Source organism: Phascolarctos cinereus, unplaced genomic scaffold, assembly GCF_003287225.1.
Source record: "Phascolarctos cinereus isolate Bilbo 61053 unplaced genomic scaffold, phaCin_HiC Scaffold_9;HRSCAF=440, whole genome shotgun sequence".
Taxonomy (NCBI): Eukaryota; Metazoa; Chordata; class Mammalia; order Diprotodontia; family Phascolarctidae; genus Phascolarctos; species Phascolarctos cinereus.
Window position 1 is genome coordinate 143,992,078 of NW_027556402.1, and position 22,604 is coordinate 144,014,681.

A 22,604-nucleotide genomic window follows, 5' to 3' on the forward strand; every position below is an offset into this window, starting at 1 on the left:
AGTACATGTTTGTTGATTGAATAGATTCCCCTTTCCCATTGCCAAGATAATATTATTAATAATTTAATGAAAGCAGATCTTATACCTGGCCCATTTACTTCATCTGTTTCTATTGGGCCACCCAGATCTTCTGAAATAGTACTTAAGGAGTCTTCATCTGCAAGAAAACAAATGAACAGTGAATCCATTCACATGTGGAATATTTCATTTCCTCCATTCTGAATACAAATGTCCCATTTCAAAGCCTATGCTAAATTAAGTGGAAGAATGAAAATCCTAGTGACATCTTTAGAAGTAGATTGGCTTTCAACTTCTCATTTCTTTTTTAATTGGGTATCTAGGTAGTTAACATTCCCATGGAAAGTAGTACTTGTTTAAGAATTGTCTGTGAGATGAGAAGCCAGTAGAGACAGCTCTATTAGAATCTTTACTGATTGAAAAATACTACCCAATTCCTTCTTGTTACCAAAAAGTGAAAAACCTGGGAAAAGCAGGAAAAGGGAAGATTATGTCAGCCTGCACTGATAATGACTTCTGGGTGCTCTTTGTACCCAAGACCATTCACCCCTACCTTCTTTTTCTGGGTTGAAGAAATAGGCCTTTTCCTCTCTGGCCTCACATGCTGATCTAGAGCCTTGAAGGCCCAGAGTCACAACACCAGACTGAGGAGTTCCCTCTCAACCTTTTGCCCCTCAGCACCTAGTCTGAGCAGGGTTATCACTGTACCATCTTCTCTTTTCCCCAGAGGCTGCTGAACTCCTGGTTTTCTTTGCCCCCAACTCCCAAAGTGGGTGTGGAGCCTCTTATCTATTCTTCCCTTACCCCTAAGGCAGGCATGTTGGGCTACTCCTTTCCTGCCTCATTTGGGTGAGAGCTAAAAGATGTGGGCTTTTCTACCACTTTTCAGTAACTAAACTGTAGTTTACAGATTTGGGGAGATTCTTGGGGCACTGAAAGGTTAAATAACTTTTTTGTGATCACTTAGCTGTAATGTGCCAAAGCCAAGACCTAATTCCAAGTCTTTCTGACCCCAGGCCTAGGTATTTACTATGCTATGTTACCTTTCTTATAATTGTTAAATTATAGAATAATATCGACATGAAACAATTATGCAACTATTAGAAAAAAGTTGAATTTATCAAAAATTGTAAAGTTTCAAAATACTTTTGTATCCCAGCAAATAGATGATATTTTTTGAAAACGGCAACATTAATTTCCAACAAAAACAAGACCTGAAAAAATTTGTTAACAAATATCTACAACTATTACTAGCTGTGTGACCCTGGGCAAGTCACTTAACCCCAATCACCTAAAATTGAAAAAAAAATCCACAACTAAAAAGATCTCTAAAAGCAGTAGATGGGGAAATCAAAATGAATGAAAAAGTGATTATTTAGAAATGATACTCCAGTGAATCTGAAATCTCACTAGTGTAGGTATTTGATGCAGTGATTAAGATCACAAGCTATCCATGCCTGCCTATCATTTGCCAGTCTTGTCCATGTTTTTCAATCCATTTGCCATAAGGCACCCACAAATGTATTGAAGGCCTTTGGAATTTTTCTGATGTTTATTGTAGTGTTAGGGCCTTTTATCAGTTATTCCTTGATTTCACCATGTTATCAGCTCATTTTTAAAAAAATCTCCTTTTAAAAAAAATTTCATTTAAATCATTTAAAAAAATTTCCTCTTTGACATCTTTGATGTTGCTTCCGATCCTCACCCTACTCCTCTTCTGAACTCCTATATTTTTTTTGTTTTGCTTTTTTTTGGTGAGGCAGTTGGGGTTAAGTGACTTGCCGAGGGTCATACAACTAGTAAGTGTCAATTGTCAAGGCTGGATTTGAATTCAGGTCCTTCTGACACCAAGACTGGAGCTCTATCCATTGCGATACCTAGCTGCCCCCATATTTCTTCTAAGGATACCAGAGAGAGACCATATCCATGTGAGCTATGTGCACAAAATTTTGTTAGAAGATGTCAACTTATTACATATCCTAGCACCCATATAGGGGAGAAAACCTACAAATATGAACAATGGAAAAGAATATAGATTTCCTTCAGATTTCTCTAGGCATGAAAGGGAACGCTGAGGAAAGAAACACAATATATTTGATCACTGAGGGAAAGAATTCAAAGGTAAATCAAGTTTGAGCATTTTAGTATATATTGTGGGGAGAAACTATAAGTGTGATAAATGTAATAGGGAATTTTAAATGTGAAACATTTTTGTGTTCATCATAAAATCCACCAAGAGGGAAAAAGCATTGAAATGTGATCAGCAATTAGCTTCAAAGCTCATCTCACTAATCTTCAGTGGATTTACACTAGAGAGATGCTCTATCATTGTAGTTAATATGGCAGTGGCTTCATTCAGAGAGTAGCCCAGAACATTTCAAAGAATCCAGTCAGGAGAAAAGCCCTGTATATGTGATTTGCAAAGCACTTAGCACCATGCCTAGCATGTAGTAGACACTCCATAAATGCTTTTTCCCATCTGAAATTATTCCCTTCTGGAATCTTTCTGGAGAACAAAAGTTAGAAAAAATAAATGTATCCTTTAACAGAGCAATTCCATTGTTAGAAATATACACTGAAAGTTATCAAGAAATAAAACAACAAATGAATTTTTTCTTCAAGTATGTTCATAGCAGAATTATTTGTAATTGTAAAAAGCTAGAAGTAGCCCAAATGAGAATGGCTGAATAGATTTTGGTGTATTCATGTAAAAGGATATTATAATGTACTTATAATCAACAAGTAGGAAGAAAATATTGAAAGACTAATCCGGAGTGAAAAAAGTAGGAAGGAATAGAAGAGCAGAATATCTCCTAGCTATGACCACATGAGATGAAAAGGGAATGGAAAGGAGACAAATTAAGGATGAAAAAATTGCAGTTAGTTTAAATGATTTTATTAACCTGGTTTGTAACCGTTTTAAAAAAACTTTCTAGCGTTAAAAATTCTTGCCTGTTATTAAATTTCTGAACTTACCTGTGTCTGGACTTTCTCTTTTTATGTGCACAACTCTTGGGTCCTCAATTGTTTCAGCTTCTTTAACTGGACTTTGAACTAGATAAAAATAAAAACAGTATTGTGAGAATATATGGTGTACAGGGCAGCTAAGTGTTGCAATTGATAGAGCACTGGCCCTGAAGTCAGGAGGACCTGAGTTCAAATGTGGCCTCAGACCAAACACTTGATACTTACTAGCTGTATGACACTGGGCAAGTCACTTAACCCCAATTGCCTTAAAAAAAAATTATATATATATATATATATATATGGTATAACTATTAGTGTTTTATAATTCACATGTAGCTTAATTTGTATTATTAAAGTAACGATCACTTCAATTCAGTTTTCAATTAAAACTATTTTACAGAAATATGGAGTAGGAAAATAAGTAACTATTCCATTTTAAAGAAACTGAAATTATTTTCAGTCTAACATGAAAGCAAATTAATTTGTTGGCTGTTATTTTGGTCCCATATATGCTAGAAAAATAGTTGATTCCTTACAGGTAGTTGATAGTAAGTTTTGCATGGCTGATTTTTTTTTTTTTGAAAGTAAGACAACTTTCCTCTATGGTAGCATTGGAACTTTAGTGCCCTCTGCTTGCCATCTCCTAGAATGTTTCTTATTAAACTGATAAGTTTACTTTTTGAAAAATCTACTTATAAAAGGGAGGGAAACCAAGACTTTAAAATATGATCTGTTCCTTTTAAAGGAAGTCTTCTTAGCATTCAATGTCTCCTGGATCTCTGAGGCAAATTTGTGAAGCTTAAGGAAACCTTTTTAAATGCATAAAATAAAATACAGAAGGTTACTAAGGAAGTCAATGATTTTGACATATTTTGACATTAAAATATTTTTAAAAGTTCAGATTGTTAAAAAAGCCCTGTTTTGATGACTAAAAATGTAATTTACCTGAATATATTTATTCATTTTATGCCCTTATCGAAGTGTGTCTATCTCGTACAGGAGTTGGGTTGCCTGAGATAATTATATTGCTCAATAAAAACTTGCCAGAAAAGCAGAGATAGTCCCTAAATGTTATATCAGAAAAATGTTCACTGATAGTAAAGGGGAGTTCTGTTAGTTTCTCTCTGTCCTTCACCTAGGACGGAACATGGGGTTATTGAATGTCTCTTCTTGTGTTAGCAGGCATCTCTTTTCTTCTATACTGTTTTGTTTCTCTCCTACTTGTACTGGATGATACAATGGGAAAATAAAGGAAGTGTACATTTCAGAAAAGCAACTTTTTGCTTATTCCAGTAAAAATATCAACTGTAAAACAGCCTCACTTGATCATTGGGTAATTCAACTATTTATTTTTCTTTTCTCTTTTTTATGAATTAGTACTATGATAAGGAGATTTTAGGGTCTAATCGCAGAAGGCATCCCTTACTTTGGCAAATTTCTTCCACTTAGCTGGTTGGAAGGATTAAAATTTTAGGAATAAGCCATTCTTTCACATGAATGGTTTGGAATTAGTAGCCTGTTCTTGTTTATTTTTAAATTATTCATTTATTAAAATGAAAAAAACACCCTCAACTCATGTGATAGTAGTTTGATGACCAGTGATCTCTAATCATTGCATAATACTTATTTCTTTGGAGGCTAAGTAATTTGGAAGTTCAGTATTAAGATTTTGAATGGAGTAGAAAATACTGGACAACAAGATATAGAAGAAATTAGGACTCAGATTCTTGAAACTTAGAAGTAAAATGTTGTTACATTTGTTCTGCATGCTATAGGTGTTTAGTAAGTGTTTACTGAATTGACATGAAATTCTGCCCTAGAAAAAGTAAAATAGGAAGGAACTATTATATGAGAAGCAAGCACCTGGGTTCAGGAAGAGGACACTGAATGTGGAGTCAGAAGAGTTGGGAATCTTGCTTCTGCCCCATATTTGTTAGGTAGTCTTGTGCCAGTTAGGAATAAGACTTACATTACCCATCTCTTGGGTTTTTCATGATTATCAAATTGGTTGACATAAGTATAAGCTATTTTCAAAATAGCTATTTGGTTTATCATGGTTAAAAAGACATGACATGAAGTGCTTACTCTATGCAAGGCAAAGTGTTAGATTAAGAAATAGAGAAGCGCTTGACTGAGACTCTTAACCACAATATGCACCATAGAATGATAAAGGTTCTTTAAAGAGAAAAGTAAAATGTTAGGTGAGGTTTCTGGCCAGTGGAATGAAGGAATGCTTCCTGGAGGAGGTGAAATTTGAGTTGGTTTTGAAGATGAGTTGGTCAGTAGGTACCAACTGAGAGGAAAGAGACTCTGAAGAATAGAACCAAAGCCATGAGGAGTGAGATTGGAGGGTGAGTTCAGTAGCAGATAGGTAGTTGAGTTTTGTTGAAGCACTTACCAGGAATTTTTTATTATTACATTATTTATTAAAATATTAATAATTATAGTGGGCAGTAGTAGCATGATATTCTTGAGGTAAACCAAATGAGGTGAGACTGGAGGAAAATAAGGCAGAGACAAATAAGTGATAAAGGTTAACTGCTTTGTAAACCAATTTTGTGAAGAGGGAGCATAGAACTCTTGCTGGTAGTAAGCTTGGAGTAAGTAACCTTTTAAGACCAAGGCTATTGTAACTAATACAGGTTGTGTTTTTGTTTATATAACGTGTTTACACCCAGTTTTTTTTGTTTTTGTTTTTCGGGTTCACATCAGTGATTTAAGAAATCCCCATTATGGTTACTCCCTCTACCAGTGCAGAACTTGGATCATTAATAGAAGGGATCACCAAGGTCACCTAGTATAATCCTCTTGTTTTGTAATTTAGGAACCAGGTCAAGGGAGGTTTTGACCAATGTCACACAAGTACTGTCAGAGCTGAGATTTGAACCCAGATCCTATGATTTCAAATTTAGTATCATACCTCTTTCCCACCATAGTCTTAGAGCTGCTTGTACTGAGAGCTTACGTGATTTGCCCATAGCCTGTAGCTAGTATGTCTCTTGAATCCAGGTCTTCCTGACTCCAAAGCATGTTCCACAGTGCCAGACAGAGCCTCTGTTTTACCTAAGGTATTAGGGTACTTGACCCTTCTTTCTGTTTGGGAAAAGAGGTTTCTACCTTTGTTGTTGTTTTGCACCAGTTGGTAGAAAAGGACACTCCTTTTTGCTTTTCTTACAGTGTCTTAATATTACATGTTTAAATTTCATTATAGTTGGTTTCCCTTGTGAACCTATGTATTTTATTCATTTAAAAATCTTATTTTGAGAAGAGCTCCAGGATACCAAAGGAGTCTATGACAAAAAAGGTTAAGCCCACATATATGGAGGGAGGGAATAGGTACAATGTTCCTTTGTGCTCTTGACCTCCCTGAAAGGAATTATGAATTGTCTTTTATGTAAAACTGAAATTTAAAATCCTTTCTGATAAATATCTAATAGGGGGTTAAACTGCATAACTTAGTGTAGAATTTTATCTCCTTATGTGTTAACTAGCTATCTGTTTCTTTCATTCTTTGAATAGAGTTAAAGATAATTCACCAAGGTAGATCCTATTTTTGCCACAAACTGTGAGACCTTAACCTCTCTGGGTCTCAGTTTCCTCATCTGTGAAATGTGCAGAGAGTTGGATTAGATGATTTCTAAGGGCCCTTTTAGTGTAAATATGTAATCCTTTTATTAACAGTTTAGACAGAGGTTCCCAAAGTGGGTGATGCTGCCCCCTAGGAGGGTGCTGGAACGATTAGGGGTGGGGATGGTAGTAACCTCTGGTGCAATTATGGGGGGGTGTTGAATAAAAATAAGAGGGCAGTGGAAACAATAAGGGAAGAAGAGAAGGAAAGAAAAATTTGAAACATTCAAATATGTTTCATCTGTTGTGTAACAGAGTTAAAGTCATAATGATTGCATTATTTGCAAATAAATACACGTTATAACTGAAAGTAGCTGGCAGACAAGCATGTTGCACTGGGAAGCCCAGCATGCATTGGCAGGAATATGTGCATGTAATGACTTGTTTACAATACGATACTATACAGTTATTATACGTGACATAATTTTTCATCATCAACGTTTCAATGTAGGAAAACCCCACAATTTTACAATAAATTATTGAATTTAAGATGCGGCATTTAAAAAATTATATATTTTTTGAAATGATGCAAATAAAAAAGGTTAAAGATTTCCAAAGTAGTCCATAGCAGATGTTACTGGTAAAAGAGCTGAAGCTCATATTTTAAGTCAATGTTGTCAGACTCTAAATAGAAGTAAATCTCTGTGGCTTCATATTGGCTACAAATTAACATTATCTATGTTGTTTTGTATTTTTATTTATTTTGTTAAATATTTCTCATTTGAGAAACAATTCTCAATTTCCCCCCTCTCATGTTACATTAACTTATTACAAGTTACATTAACTAAGTTAACTTCACTGGAGAGTTTTGAGGAATGTTTGAGGGATGCCGGTTTGACACCTATGTGTTAAGTGATTTGCTCAAGGTCTCAGAGGTAATAATAGTAAATGTCAAAGTTGGGACTTGTAGCCAGATCTTCTGGCCTTAAATCCAGTGCTCCTTTCACTACACTACATTTTTTGATATGTTCACTGATGTTTAAAATTACAGAATATGTGAAAGTTATTGCAGCACATACTTACATATATGTTTTAGTAGTGAAACCAGTGATCTCAAAACAATAGACTAATGCAGCCTCATGTGCGTGTGTGAGTGTGCATGTTTATGTATGTATATGTATAATAACATCATGTCACTTATCTGGTATCACTGGGAAATGAGGGGTTCCCTTTAGGTGAAATTTCCAAATAGCTGAGGTTTAACTATAATATGTGTGTGTGTGTGTGTGTGTGTATGTGTGTGTATACACATATATGTATATATTATACATATATATATATATAAAATATATATATATAGGACATCATTACACTTTTTTTGTTAGTCATCTATGAATTAGTGATGTAATATAAAAAATACAGATTACTTTGATGTTTGACTGAGTTCTCCAATACTGCTGTTTTTTAGTTGATGATTCTCTCCTAATGTCCTTTTGTTATTTTTTCCACTTTTCTTCCCCTCACCCAGCTCCCATTATGTTACCTTCATGAACTAGGAATGTGATTAGGGAAGACTAGATAATACAAGCTGTTTAGTTTAATAACCTCAATTTTATACTTCAAAAATTTGAAATTCAGTACACATGGATCTGCGGTGATTTAATGCCTCTCCTGTGTTTTTGGGAGATAATTTCTTAGAGGATTTTTGAGAATGTGGGTTTGGGACTTTGTTTCAGGTGGTCAAAGTTGTTGACTGTCAGAAAGGCAGGGTGTTACATATTTTGTTGCTCTTTCCCATGTATGTCCTGAGATTGTAGGCAGAATTCACAAGATTATGTGATCATAGATTCATACCAGGGAAAAGATTTTTAAAAGCCTTTTGGTGAAATTCTCTCATTTTACACATGAGGACACTCGGGGCCCCCTAGGTTAAGAGGTTTGACCAAAGTAAAATTAAGCAGCAGAGCCAGGGTTTTAACTCAAGCCCTCTTCTCAACCCCTACTTCTAAAATAGATACTTATACAAGCTGGTAACATTGCTCCATTTCTACATTTGTAGTCATGGTGAAAGGAAGAAGATGATTTTGTAGTCGGAGACCTAGGTTCTGGTTCCACCTCTGCAGATTTTCATATATGGAATGTTGGGCAAGTCACTTCAGACTCTCTGGGCCTCAGTTGCTTTAGTTGTTAAATGAGGGGGTTGGACTAGATTGGTTATCCAACATGAATTTGTTAACACCTTACTTGTAATGTTCTTCTGAGAGTTTGTTTTGTTTTTTAAAACATATGTAATTTGGGCAGGGAGGTGGTGCAGTGGATAGACCACCGGCCTTGGAGTCAGGAAGACCTGAGTTCAAATGTGACCTCAGACACTTAAACGCTCACCAGCTGTGTGACTCTGGGCAAGTCACTTAACCCCAATTGCCTCACAAAAATATGTATATGTATATCTATAATTTATATCACAAATTTGGAATTAAAGAGAAAAAAACCTCTTACCTTTATCATGATTTCCTTTTACAGATGCTTCTTCTAGGTCTTCAGATTTGTTGCTAACTGAGTCTTCAACTATATCTCCAGAAATTACTGTATAAATATAACATTTATGTATATGTTTATGCATTTTAAAGAACAATGTTTTCTAAGTCTCAGTTTTTCCCTTTAGAATATGTTTAATATAAAATACTGTAGCTATTGCCCTCTTGCTTAATTATTTAGAATTTAATTTTAAATTTAATTTAATTATTGATCCTTTGGAAGGAGAGGGGATACTACCTTAAAGATTTTTTAAAAATATCATGTCATCATAAATTAAGCAAAAATTATCAAGCAAAAAATTTTCCCTCTCCTCCAATTTAAAATAAAAAAAGAAAAACCAATATTATAACAAGTATACATGGTCAAGCAAAACAAATTCTCTTATTGTTCATGTCCAAAATCACCTCTATCAGAAGGTTGGGTTTCGGAATGCTTGCCTCGTATTAGTGTGTTATTTGACCCAAAAGTCATTGGTGCTTTTCAAAGATACTGCAGCTATTCCCATCCTGTTGAAGTATAGGGAGGTGTCCCTTTCCACATACCTAGTTTTCAAGAACTTTGCAATTACTTGTAATTGGAACCTCTTATTTTGACCCCATAATAAATTGTTTCTTAAATTCCTCTCTCATCCTCTTTTCTCAGTTTCTGTTTTGTCCAACTTAGACCTAGGCACATAGAATCATAAGATTTTGATAATGGAACCTTAAAAATGATTTAGACACCATTGTGGACATCTTAATACAGTGGAAAGATCACCTGACTTAGTAGACCAGCATTTCTATGACAGCACCAACACAAACTGCATGACTTTGGTTAAGTCATTTAAACCTCAGTCCCAGTTAAATAGAGACAATATAAAACACCACTTTATAGGATATTATTATTGTTACTGCTATTGATGAGGAAGCTGACCTCAGAAATTAGGTGATCTATTTCAAATCCCATAAGTAGTATTATGGCCAAGACTGGAATTCTAGTTTCTTGATCATCAGCAGCAAGCACCACCATGTTAATGCTGTTTCCTGTCATATCACATTTCCCTGTGTGTTCAGCATCTTCCTCACTTGTTTGGTATGAATCTACTTTGCCGAAACCTTTATATTTTAGCATCTGGCTTAAAAGAATTCTCCATTTTCAAAACAATTTTACTTGTCTTATTCTAATTTCCTTGATTAATAGCACTGTTTACAAAATCTAATTTTTTCACTAATTGTTTCTTTTATACAGCTTGCATGATTTTCACTTTGTATAAAACAAAATATTAATATGCTTTAATACCTACCTCTGTTAATTTCCATTTTTATATCTGTCTGTTTTGTAGGTCTTTGTCTTCCTTTGTTTTCTAGTTTTTGTAATTGTTCTGTAGTATGTCCAAGAATAGCATCCAATTCAGTGAAAAATTTCATACTTTTAGCTGTGCCCAAGTCTTGAGAATTTTTTACAATTTTGTATTCGTGTTTTAGGTTTTTATATTTTGTTCTACACTGCTTCCAGTCTCTGTCTATGCCAAATTTCTGAAGTTTGGCAGCAATTTGTTCAAATATTCTTTTATTTCTCATGGTTCCCTCTAGTTGTTTTTGAATGTTTTTGTCTGACCAAATGCCTATTAGAGCCCTGACTTCATTTATAGTCCAGTGTTTTCCTCCTTCATTTGCTACACTTGGAATAAATGTTGGATTATTAGAAGAATTCAGTATTGATGATGGTTTACCTGTATCAGGTGGGATAAAAAGAAAGGAGGAAGAAGGAAGAAAGTCAGTAAGGGAAAAACTTTTGTTTGGAAGTAGAATAACTTATTTTCCTCAAAAAATAAGGAGAAAGTAAAACATTAACTGGCAAAGTTGTTCATTATGATTGTCTGAATTTATTAACAAAGTTGAGGATGATGTCCCAACATTTTGTCCCAAGTTTTCTTCAATACCATCTCAGTCTCCTGCCTTTATAATTGACACTCATTGTCTTTCCGGAACAAATGAATACACTTCTTTGCTACGTGTGTTATTTGTAGGAAAATGTTTACATTATTGCTTAAGGAAGTGTCTCACTAAACCTAATTCTTAAAACCCATTCCTTCTAACCTTCTCCTTTCAGGTTTTTATACCTTTGGAAAGCCATGGAAGTTCCATAATGATCTGATACCTTACTCTCATGGTGGAGAAATTCAGGCCCTTCATTCCCAGAAGGCTGTAAAAATGGATTTGGATCCTTTTCCCCCTTTCCTTTCCTACCTCTACCCCTTAAAACAATTAGTGCTTTGCTTGTACAAAAAATGGCTTTATCACACTCCTGCTTCTGGGAGCCAAGATGGTGGACTAAGAGGTGAGTCTCTCTTACACTCCTCTATTAACCCCTGAAAACCCAGAAAATATCACCCCAGGAAAAACTCTGGAACAGCTGAACCAGAAGAAAGATGGGGTGCAGCAGTCCAACAGCCCAAGTAGCTTGAGGAATTAACTGGAAAGGCCCCTCCTACCTTGGGGGAAGGGGAGTAGTACAGCAAGCTAGTGGAAAGCCCCACCTCAGCATACCAGGAAGAGATCCTGAAGCCCAGGTGGTGCAGCAAGCAAACACCAACACCTGCACCCCCGAGTGCCTCATTGAGGGCGGGGGAATTGGTGGAAACCGGCTCAGAAAACCACCAGGTGCCTTGGCATTCTACAGCAACTGGCTCTTCCAGGGCCTCAGCAGAACTAAGGGTAGCAGCAGCAGGTGGATAAAGACCCTACAACATCCATCTGAAAGGAACTGAAGAAAGCAAAAGGAAGGAAAAGCCTGGGTGACCAGGAAATCTCCAGGAGCCACACTACCCAGTCCTACTCCTAGAGTTCCAGTGTTGCTGATTCCAGCCCAACACCAGGTAAGCTGCCAGAATCCTGCAGCCTCCAACTGCCAACATTGGAGGCGCCAGCACACAAAGCCATTGACCAGGCCTTAGGCTTCCAACACAAGAAGCTTGGGTCAATGCCCTCTGCTCCCCAGCAGGAGAGTCCAATCTCTTTAAAGGCCAGGAAATAAGCAGACACCATGAGCAAAAAGAAATGTACTATGGATTCTTATTATGGAAAGAGTGAATATCAAGGCAGAAATTCTGAAGAGGACAACATTGTCAACAAACCCACATCTGGAATCTCAAAAGGGAATATGAACTGGTCTGAAGCCCAGAAAGCCTTCTTAGAAGAGCTCAAGAAGGATTTTAAAAGTTAAACGAGAGAGGTAGAAGAAAAAATGGGAAAAGAAATGAGAGGTATGCAAGAGAGAGTCAATAGCTTGGAAAAGGAAGGACAAAAATTAACTGTAGAAAAGAAGTCCCTAAAAAATACGATTGGCCAAATGGGGAAGGAGGTACAAAATCTAATAGAAGAAAACAATGTGTTAAAAATTAGAATTGAGCAAATGGAAGCTAATGACTCTATGAGAGAGCAAGAATCAGTCAAACAAAAACAAAAGAATGAAAAAATAGATGACAGTGTAAAATACGTCATTGGTAAAACAACTGACCTGGAAAATAGATCCAGGAGAGACAATTTAAAAATTACCTGAAAATCACGATGAAAAAAAGAGCCTGGATAGTATCTTTCAGGAAATCATAAAGGAAAACTGCCTTGAGGTCCTAGAACCAGAAGGTAAAATAGCCAGAGGAAGAATCCACTGTTCATCTCCTGAAAGAGATCTCAAATTGAAAACACCAAGGAATATAGTAGCCAAATTCCAAAATTGCCAGGTCAAAGAGAAAATACTGTAAGTAGCCAGAAAGAAAGGATTTAAATATCATGGAACCACAGTTAGGAGTACACAGGACCTTGCAGCATTTACGTTAAAAGACCTTAGGGTGGAATATGATATTCCATAAGGCAAAGGAGCTTGAATTACAACCAAGGATCAACTACTTAGCAAAAATGAGCATGATCTTTCAGGGGAGGAGATGGATAGTCAGCGGAAGAGGGGACTTCCATAACTTCCTGATAAAAAGACCAGAGCTCAACAGAAAATTTGATCTTCAAATACAAGACTCAAGAGATATAAAAAGGTAAATGGGACAGAAAGATACAATATGTTGTTAATAAGGGCAAATTGTTTACATGCCTACAAGGAAAGATGATACTTGTAACTCTTGAGAACTGTATTGTTACTACACCATGTTAAAGGGGTATACATAAAGGGGGTGAGTATAAATTGACTTTGATGTAGTGATGAAAAAAATCTAATCAAGTGGGTTAAATGGATCCAAGTAAGTGAATTAATTTGATCTAACTAAGAAAATGTACTGAGAGAAAAGGAAAGGAGGAGGCAGACAAGGGTGAATTACATCACAGGAAAAGGCACAAAAACCTATTACAGCAGAGGGAAAGAAAAGGAGGCAGATGAGCATTATTTGAACTTTACTCTCATCAGATTTGGCTCAAGAAGGGAATAACATAATCAGGCATAGAAATCTAACATGCCATATAGGCAGTAGGAGAGAAAAGGGGAAAGAAAAGGGAGGGGGCTAATAGAAGGGAGGTGGGACTGAAGGAGGCAGTGGTCAAAAGCAAAACATTAGGAGGGAAAAGGAGAAAGAAGAGCATAAAAGAGGGTGGGGGGGTGGGGAGGGAAGGATGGAGAGAAAGACAGACAGTAATCATAATTGTGAATGTGATATATGAATGTAATGGAACACTACTGTGCTATACGAAATGATGAACAGGCAGACTTCAGATAAACCTGGAAAGACTTGTATGGTTTGATGCTGAGTGAAGTGAGCAGAACCAGGAGAATGTTGTACACAGTAACAGCTACACTGAGTGATGACTGACTTTGATAGACTTAACCCCCTCTTAGCAATACAAGGATCTAAGACATCTCCAAAAGCCTCATGATGGAAAATGCTATCCACATCCAAAGAAAGAACTATGGAGTTTGAATGCAGATCAAAGCATACTATTTGCCATTTTTTTCCTCTGTTGTGTTTTGTTTCCTCTTTCTGGTGGTTCCTCCTATTAGTTCTAATTCTTACTTACAACATCACTAATGTGAAAATATGTTTAATAGGAATGTATATGTATGGGCCTATATTAGATTACATGCCATCTTGGGGAGGGCGGTAGGGAGGGAGGGGGAGAAAAATTTAAAACTCAAAAGCTTATGGAAGTTATTGTTGATAAATTAATAAAAAAATTTTTTAAATGGCTTTAAATGATTATTGAAAAAGTAATTGTTAAAGAATGACTTCAATTTCTGATGATTATTATTTAAGGTTAAAGAATCACTTGTTTTGGAATGCCCTTTTTATTTTTTCTGTTTAAGGAAGAGGAAGGGGGAGCATAGGGTAGAACCATAATCCTAGATATCTTTATTAAAGCCTTTATGCTAGGGAGAAAAGGGCATTCTTTCTACTTTTAGCCTTAGTATTGAAAAGAGAGGAATTATTCTCCCCACTTCTGGTTAGAAATTTCTTTCACCTTAATCCCATTTTCAGACTAAAACTCTCACTTTATTTCCTATTGTCTTTTTTTTTTTTGGAGGGGGGGTTTCCACCATACTATACCTAGTTCCATTGGTGTGACATGAGAAATAAAAAGTAAAGGATCCCTTGGAATATCCTCATCATCTTCTAATGCAACTGGTATTTCACCTGAAGGAAGAACAAAGTTTCCATTTGGCCACAGAGGAAATACGTTTGAATGTATTATACTTGTGAACAGATAGAGCTAAAAGTAGATGTTGGTGATTTGGGCTAGGTTTAATAGCGACTATATGGTATCAGAAATTTTAACAGGTATATTTTACAAATGTAACAGTATAGTATAGCAAATTTAACGAAATACGATCAGTTATTTAATATTTAAATAGAAATTTATTAGTTACTTTCTATCAACATTGCATTTGTGCAGTTGGCACTAGCCCTCCAGTGCAAAGGAAAACCCGCAGAACTGGCCAATCCTGCGTATTTGAGCTTTGCACAGATTAAGATAACTTTCTGCATCTATCTTGATTCATGAAGTATATAATTTTTGGAGAAATGTGCAAAGGCAAGTTTTACTTTAAATGCCCTAAGGCTTCATATTTTTAAAGGAACTCTGTGTCAGTGTCTTTGTGATAAGTGACCTAATTTTGATTGTTGTGTTATGGCTTTTTATAAAGTATGGCACAGATGTGAATTATTCAGTTATCAAGGAGGGTGATGCTATATCACCAAAGCAAATTGACAGAAAAAACTAAAGTACTAAACAATTCTAGGGGTTTCATTAAATTGGCGTTTGAAATTGAATCATAAATGCAGTGAGGTATTTGGTGTTCTGTTTTGGTTTTTAATATCCCTGTGATTTCATTGGTGGAGGGTGCTGGTGAGGAAGTCCTTCAGTTAATGCAGACGGGCACTGAGAGGTTATGTGACTAGCCAGTATGTCTCAGAAGCTAAAATAAAGGTTGGACGTTTATTTTCATTGATTTGTTTCACCCCATATTTGAATTATATCACTAGTGTAGATGTTATGCAATTAGCATTTTTTCATTGCAAGGTTCCTGGAAAAAGTTTCAATTACTGGATGATTGTTGATCTCATTGGCCATTTTTTTAAGGCAGCTAACATTGCCAGTTAAATATATTAACATAGAGATAAAAGTAACATCTGTGAGTACTTGGTGTGAATTGAAATGGTTTATAAGAGTAGACATCTACTGAAAAGCATCTCTATTTGGGAATAGCATTATAATATGGAGGAAGACTTTGGTTAACTACCTTATTGATTACTTACTGAAAAATGCAAAATATAGTCATTGTTTATTGCAGATAGAATTTCACCTAGGAAGTAGTGTTATTTATTTAACTTTTTTTTAAGAGTGCTACCAAGAATTCTGTACTGTCTTAAGCAACCTTTTAGAAATAAATACATGAGGTATAATTTGATACCTTTCTCCCTAGCATCTTTCCCTTATTACACACCTAATTCTTTGTTGGAAATAAAAAACCTTTCTTCATGGGTTTGTCTGAACTTCTTCCTTTGCTTTGCCTCATCTCATATTTGTACCCTGATCCTGTTGACTGGGGCCAGCTGATAGCATTCATCTGTTCTTGATAGCCATGGACATTCTATTGATATAAATAAGCATTTTGCACAAGTCTGAATTCTTGAGTTCTTGCTTCATTTTTCCAAACATGGAAGAAGAGAAAAACAAACTGCTTTGTAGCAATGTGATGACCCTGGGTATTAAGTCTATTCTTCTCTTTGAGTTGAAAAGGAAAAGATACCCTTGCTCACTTAGGATAGTAGTGGTCAAACTTTGCACTAGTTGGAGAAGCTAGGTCATTCTTAGTGACTGAGTCCCTAGCAGTTCTGAAATGATTTTAATTACAGTTTGCCCTAATTCCTTGCACAATATAAAAAGCATTATATATAAATCAAATTAAGATTTTGAATGGGTCTAAACCAATCTCAAAATGTCATTGACAAAAAAGATTTCTTTAAAAATGCAATTATTTAGAGGATATCATTAATGTGAATAAATTCACTCATCCTCATAGAAATTTAAGTTTTGAACATGGTTGAGTATTTTAGAACCTGCCCTTGAAATACTAGAAAATAGGAGCATCACCTAGAAAGGGAAAGGTAATGGACTCTGATTCCAAAACTCTCTCTTTGGTCAAGGAAGGCACTTGACCATTCTCCTTATAACTTGCCTGAAAGCTCCTATTCCTTGATCCTTTTTCCACAACAGTAAAATCAAATCACACACATAGAACAACTGTAACAAAACGTCCTCATCTTAGTCTGTTGCTTATTCCTCTTCCCATAAATGGTACTAAATGCCTTCTTTGGTAGTTAGTTATTCCCTTCTCCAAACAGGTACTTTGCTGTAAGGGTCTTGGCACCTCAAAAAATATGCCCAGCCCTTCAGAAATACCCTCTATTAAAAAAGGGAAAAGGAGCATAAACATTGTGGCCACATATTACTACTTCTCAGCAATAGGAAGCTGTGAGAGAGGCTAATCGGGTCACAATGGCCGAGATATTTTCTAAATGGCCCTTTGCAAAGAAGAATCTTTCTCCTAATAGAAGGACCATATCCTCTGCAGAGCATCCACCCTCCTTCCTCTCCTCCCTTTATTACATTTATTACTCTTTCTCTCCTTGCTCCTCAGAATCCTCAGGAAAGTTCTTAGGATCATTTCTAAGGATAATGGTAAAGGGAAACTAGGAAGGGGGGAAAATATCCCTTGCTGGTAAGGAGCTGCCCCAATGTGGTCTGCTGAAGTCAAATGACTGGGTGCTCAGAAATGGTTTAGAATGTCATTGTCCAAAAAGATTTCTTAAAAACGCAGTTGTTAAGAGGATGTCATTAATGTGAATCAAATTCATTCATTTTTGTAGAAATTTAAGCACTGAACATTGTTGAGAAATGAAAAACTTAAATTTAGTTTGAGGGGTGAGAAGAAGGGTGCATGGTCTTCCACTAAATATATTAGATTGATTTGTCTTTATCGGCAAAGACAATGTATGTGAATAAAGCAAATACTCTGTAAATGTCAGCTGCCACAGTTGTTAAATACTGGCTTGTGAATTCATGTATCACAGTTTAAATTTTTTTCCCTCTTTGCCTACTGTTATCCTCCATATAATATGATGTTAATGTACTTGTGCACAAATAGGGAGGGGGGGAATCTAATTTACCAGTACCCCAAGCAGTGCTGCTGTTGTTGTTTGTCCTTGGTTCAAAGAGGACCATGACATCAGAAGGTGATGCCGTTACTTGGAAGTAAATTGGATTGAAGTAAGGTTGCACAGCCTCACTTTCTCCTCCAGAGCCATCTGGGTCCACTAGCAAGATATAGATCAGAATGACTGGAGGTGGCCCCAGTGTAAAGAACAGTAAATGGTGAATAACATTGTGTAGTTTCATAATGGTTTTATTAATTAACATAACCTAATTTAGATAAAAATCTTAAAAGTAGAACTGTTTCAGTTAGAAGAGGCCCTAGAAACATCTAAAATCAGGTGTTCTAACCCCCTCTCATTTTACAACCCATTAAACTGGAACCCAAAATGAATTCATTGCTTTATATTTTTTTGAATATTGTGAAAAACCAAACTCCTAATTTTGAGTTGTGGAAAAATATAATTTAACAATTTGTTTTTGTAGCTTTTTGATAAGCTGAGAAAATGCTGTGACTGATTCAGGGTTCAATCTAGATTTTAAAGGATAGACATTTCTAACAAATGCTCAAGGAGTAGTTAGTCATTTTAATGAGGTTATGCTGTTTTTAGAGATTATAATGGTGCTTTTTATATGCAAAGCATAAATTAGATATTGGATTTTTAAATTTATTTTTATGTTTGCTTCTAAGCTATATATGTATAACATATACTTAAAGCTCTGCATTCTAATAGCTCGTTATTAGAAATAAAACACAGGAGGAATATTTTTACCTTTGGTGTTCTTTGGGGCTGTATTTATGTCCAGCTGGGTCTCAGTTGCCAGGTACCTGCTGTCTTCATCCTCTGTTAATTGTGAGACAGGTTCATGTTGTAATATTGCATCCAGCTCATGAAAGAACTTCATAGTTTTAGAGAGATCCCCAGAGTTGTGAGCATATTTAACTGTCCTGTATTCATACTTCAGATTTTTATACTTTGCCCGACACTGTTTCCAGTCTCTGAAAATGCCTTTTTCCTGAAGTCTTTTAGCAATGTAAATGAATATTCCTTTATTTCTTAGTGTTCTGTAAAGTTGCTTCCTTATATTTTTTTCCGACCAGACAGTTAGCAAAGCTTTAACCTCCTCTTCAGTCCAATGCTTTCCTGCTCCACTCTCCATGTTGAAAGTGACCTGGAAATGATTCACTATTTCTAGCCAAGATTTTGTTTCCTAGGAAACCAGACGACTGGTTGTCAATAAGCTCCACAGAGCTGAAAGGATCTCGTTTAACTGGTTCAAGCTGCCTGAAGGGTGTAACTTGAGAAACTGCCAAATAAGCAGGCTTTGTGATGAAGAAGCAAAGATCTAAATGATTATTAGGCTTCTGGGTATCTGCAAGAGGGGTAACTTACACTCTATTTAAAAAAAAAAGGACAATTAAGAATTAATTTTTTTTTAATTTTTAGCTCTTTCTTACATACTATACTGTTTTACCCAATAAGATTTACTAAAATCCTCACAGGTTAAGTAAAAGGCAACTTTACTGATTCTGGTGATACCAGTTTGGCCTAATGACTTTAACATGCCAATTTTTTGTAATTTATGTACCAAGGCGATAAATATCTACATCTGTGTAGTTGCTTTATAGTTTGCAAAATGTTTTGCTCACAACCCTGAGGTGTAGTGTAGATATTGTCACAATCTTGACAGAAAGAAACCAATAGTACTAGATATTAACATGACTTATCCACAACTCCACAGTATCTTCAGACTCTATCCAGTACTCTTTCCATTATACCATGATGGAAAGGACAATTGGTAATTTTAACATATTAATTATAACTAAGGAAGCAGTTGTTAAGATAGGTGGTGGGAAATATTCAATTAAAAATATTTAACAGAAGAAGTAGATTAATATATATACATTTGGAAGATAAATTTAGATCTGAATGCTAATCAACCAACTTTTCAATAAATTGAGCCTTCTGTCAGACTGAATTAATATGGTCAAAAGAGTCAAGTTGGTTTTATGTGGTGGATGCATAAGCTTATTCTGTTGCCATTTAAATATTCTTTAGGATCCTACTATGTACGAGGTATTATGTAAGCCCTTGTGCTAGGGAATAGAGAGATGAAAAACCAGACTCTCAGGCTCTCAAGGAAATTACAGAAGGGCTGTGACTTGTATGTAGGCAAGTCAAAGGAGAATTCTAGAGAAAGTGCTCCAGGAAAACACTCGTCCTTAGCTCAATGACAAAGAGATTTTAAAAGACACATGGTATATATTACAGACTTGGGGTCAGTCCTACAAATATAAACAGGGGAGAGACTGCAGGTTGAGACTGGAGAACAGTTAGTTAATCTAGTTGGACTGTCAGGTGGAATGCAGGAAGGTGAAGGGTATGAAATAAGCCTGGAAACATATGTTAGAGCCTTGTTTTAGAGAACTGAACAAAGCCTAAAGATTCTCTAGTTTATTCTTTAGGCAGTAGAAAGTCACTGAACGTTTTTGAGCAGGGCAGTAAAGTGGTATAATGTAATATATACATGCATACATACACACACACATACACATGTATACTTTAATACAGTGTGATTCTGTAAGAGTGTGTGTGTGTGTGTGTGTGTGTGTGTGTGTGTGTGTGTGTGTGTATGTGTGTGTATTCAACAAAGTTTATCAGGTAGGCAGTTTGAACAATGATACCTTTTTGTGTTCACAGGGGTCAGGAGAGTGCTGGAATTGTGACAAGTGATGGATGTGGTTTAATGCCAACAATTCGAACCCATAAGGTAATGTCATATGCTTTCATTTTCATATTTCCTCGTTGTCATTAAAACCAAGTTAATCATGATTTTATTAAAAACACAATTAGCAGGGACAGCTAGGTGGTGCAGTTGATAGAGCACTGGCTCTGGAGTCAGGAGGACCTGAGTTCAAATTCAGTCTCAGACCAGACACTTGACACTTATTACCTGTGTGACCTTAGGCAAGTCACTTAACCCCATTGCCTTGCCAAAAAAAAAAGAGAGAGAATAAACTGGAAGGAAATATAATTTTAAAAAAACCTACCACAACTAGCAGTTTATGGAAAAATAAATAAGCATGCAATAAGAAGTAATTGTGTTTTAAAGTTGCTGTATATCTTTTTCTGTTTTCATGTGCTGCTATTCATAAAAGCAGTAAGTGTTCAGTTATTTTGGGAAATTGTGGCATTCTTTGAATTTAAATTTCTGCTTTGTAGTATCTCCCTCAAAGTGAGGAGGTAGACCTTTAAGAAAGTAATATTAGGGTTAAGAATTTTCCTTTTTTGGTTACTCAGGCCCAAAGTAAATTAGGGCCTAAATGTTTATTATATTTCTTCCAAAAAGAGTCTTGTTTCTCTTAGCATTTTGGGAGGGGAGGGAAAGAAATCATACCCATACCAAGCATAAGAGTTTTAATCTTTTTATTTCTCATTGTCTTATCAGGAAATATAGATTATTCAAGTGTGATAAGTATTGTCTGTCCTGATACTCTTTATGGGGAAATTTGCTTTTACTGATAACAAGTTTTGATTCTTTTTATATAAGGAATCATTGGACAAGTGCTTGGTTGGTTGATTAACACTCAGAAGGAGGTAGAAGATCAGTTAGTAGTATCATCTGGCCCTGGAAAGTTTAATGACTGGTCCAGGGTCCGCAGGCAGTAAATAGTAGAGCTAGAATTCTAACCCTGCCTCAATATCCATTGTTGTTTAGCTGTTTCCTAAAGAACCTGCTTTTGCCTCATGTGTACAAGAGCTTGTAGCTGGTGGTGGACTGGGAAGATCAGCATAATTTTAATTTATAACATATCCATGGGATAATTGTGGTTTACTATGAGAAGAATATGTGGCTTTTACTTAAACCAAGAGATTATTCTTCCAATTCTCTGAACCTTTCAGTGATTTTCAAAATAAGTAAAAAGTTTGTTTTGCTCTTTTTCAGTCAAAATTTTCAAGTTTATTTGCATCTAGTTTTTGACAGTATTCAGTAATCTTTTTTTTGTTGTATTGTTGTTTTAAAAAATAACTTTGTCAGCATATCTAGTAAATAGAAATAAAGAATAAGTGATTTGCCAAGTTAGCATTGAGATTTAGCAGTATTGAGCACTTTTCGTATTGTTTAACATAGGGCAAGAACTGTTTTTGTTTTTATCATTTTGTCCCTAGCACAGTCTCTTGGTACGTAAACATAAATTAATGACACTTAAATACTTCTTGGCTTGAATTAAATAACTGACTTTCTTAGTCTGTTTTCCTTTAAATTAATAAATTTACATTTATTTTACAAGGGAATGGGTCTTGTAAACCATGTATTTACTGAAGATAATTTGAAGAAGCTGTATGTTTCAAACCTTGGAATTGGTCACACAAGGTATGCCACCACAGGGAACTGTGAACTAGAGAATTGTCAACCCTTTGTTGTTGAAACACTCCATGGGAAGATCGCTGTGGCACATAATGGAGAATTAATAAACTCTGTCCATCTGAGGAGAAAGGTGAGTGTTCTAAGTACTTTTTTTGAGGGCTCAGTGGTGAATTTTTATGATTAAGTTGGGAAAGTATGTTGTCGTAATATTAGATAGCCATCTCTCTGCTTAGAGAACTTTAAAGATAATTTGATAAGGAATGTTTTTTTAAATGGGTCATATAAGTAGAGAGGGATTTTCTAGGATATGAAGGACTCGTCAGCAACCCCCTTTTCTCTCTCCCTCCATTATTTCCATTCTCAGATCATAAGTAATAGAAAATACAATATAAAGTCAAGAAATTGAAAATAATCTTAGGCTGTTAAAACATGACGCCTGGGAACAGGGGTAAACAGAAAGATTAATTCGTTTTGGTACTTTGTCCTTATTACCATACTTGGAGATTTCCTCAA

At 35.7% G+C, this 22,604-nt stretch overlaps 2 protein-coding genes across 3 annotated transcripts in view; one reads left to right on the forward strand and one right to left on the reverse strand.

Moving 5' to 3' along the window:
- Window positions 1-18,880, reverse strand: part of LOC110200171 (uncharacterized) — a 31,278-nt gene extending 12,398 nt beyond the window's left edge. The window contains exons 1-6 of the mRNA XM_020975351.2: window positions 18,494-18,880; window positions 14,615-14,701; window positions 10,373-10,801; window positions 9,052-9,138; window positions 2,995-3,072; window positions 86-157 (exon numbers count right to left, since the gene is read on the reverse strand). Of these exons, the coding sequence (XP_020831010.2) occupies window positions 86-157; window positions 2,995-3,072; window positions 9,052-9,138; window positions 10,373-10,801; window positions 14,615-14,701; window positions 18,494-18,626 (886 nt within the window). The 5' untranslated portion in view covers window positions 18,627-18,880. The remainder of the gene's footprint in view (window positions 1-85; window positions 158-2,994; window positions 3,073-9,051; window positions 9,139-10,372; window positions 10,802-14,614; window positions 14,702-18,493) is intronic.
- Window positions 1-22,604, forward strand: part of PPAT (phosphoribosyl pyrophosphate amidotransferase) — a 56,136-nt gene that overhangs the window by 17,828 nt on the left and 15,704 nt on the right. The window contains exons 2-4 of one of the 2 annotated variants that reach the window (XM_078148193.1): window positions 11,182-13,117; window positions 20,423-20,492; window positions 22,015-22,221. In XM_078148193.1, the coding sequence (XP_078004319.1) occupies window positions 12,927-13,117; window positions 20,423-20,492; window positions 22,015-22,221 (468 nt within the window). In that variant the 5' untranslated portion in view covers window positions 11,182-12,926. The remainder of the gene's footprint in view (window positions 1-11,181; window positions 13,118-20,422; window positions 20,493-22,014; window positions 22,222-22,604) is intronic. The other variant, XM_020975349.2, reaches the window with a different exon arrangement.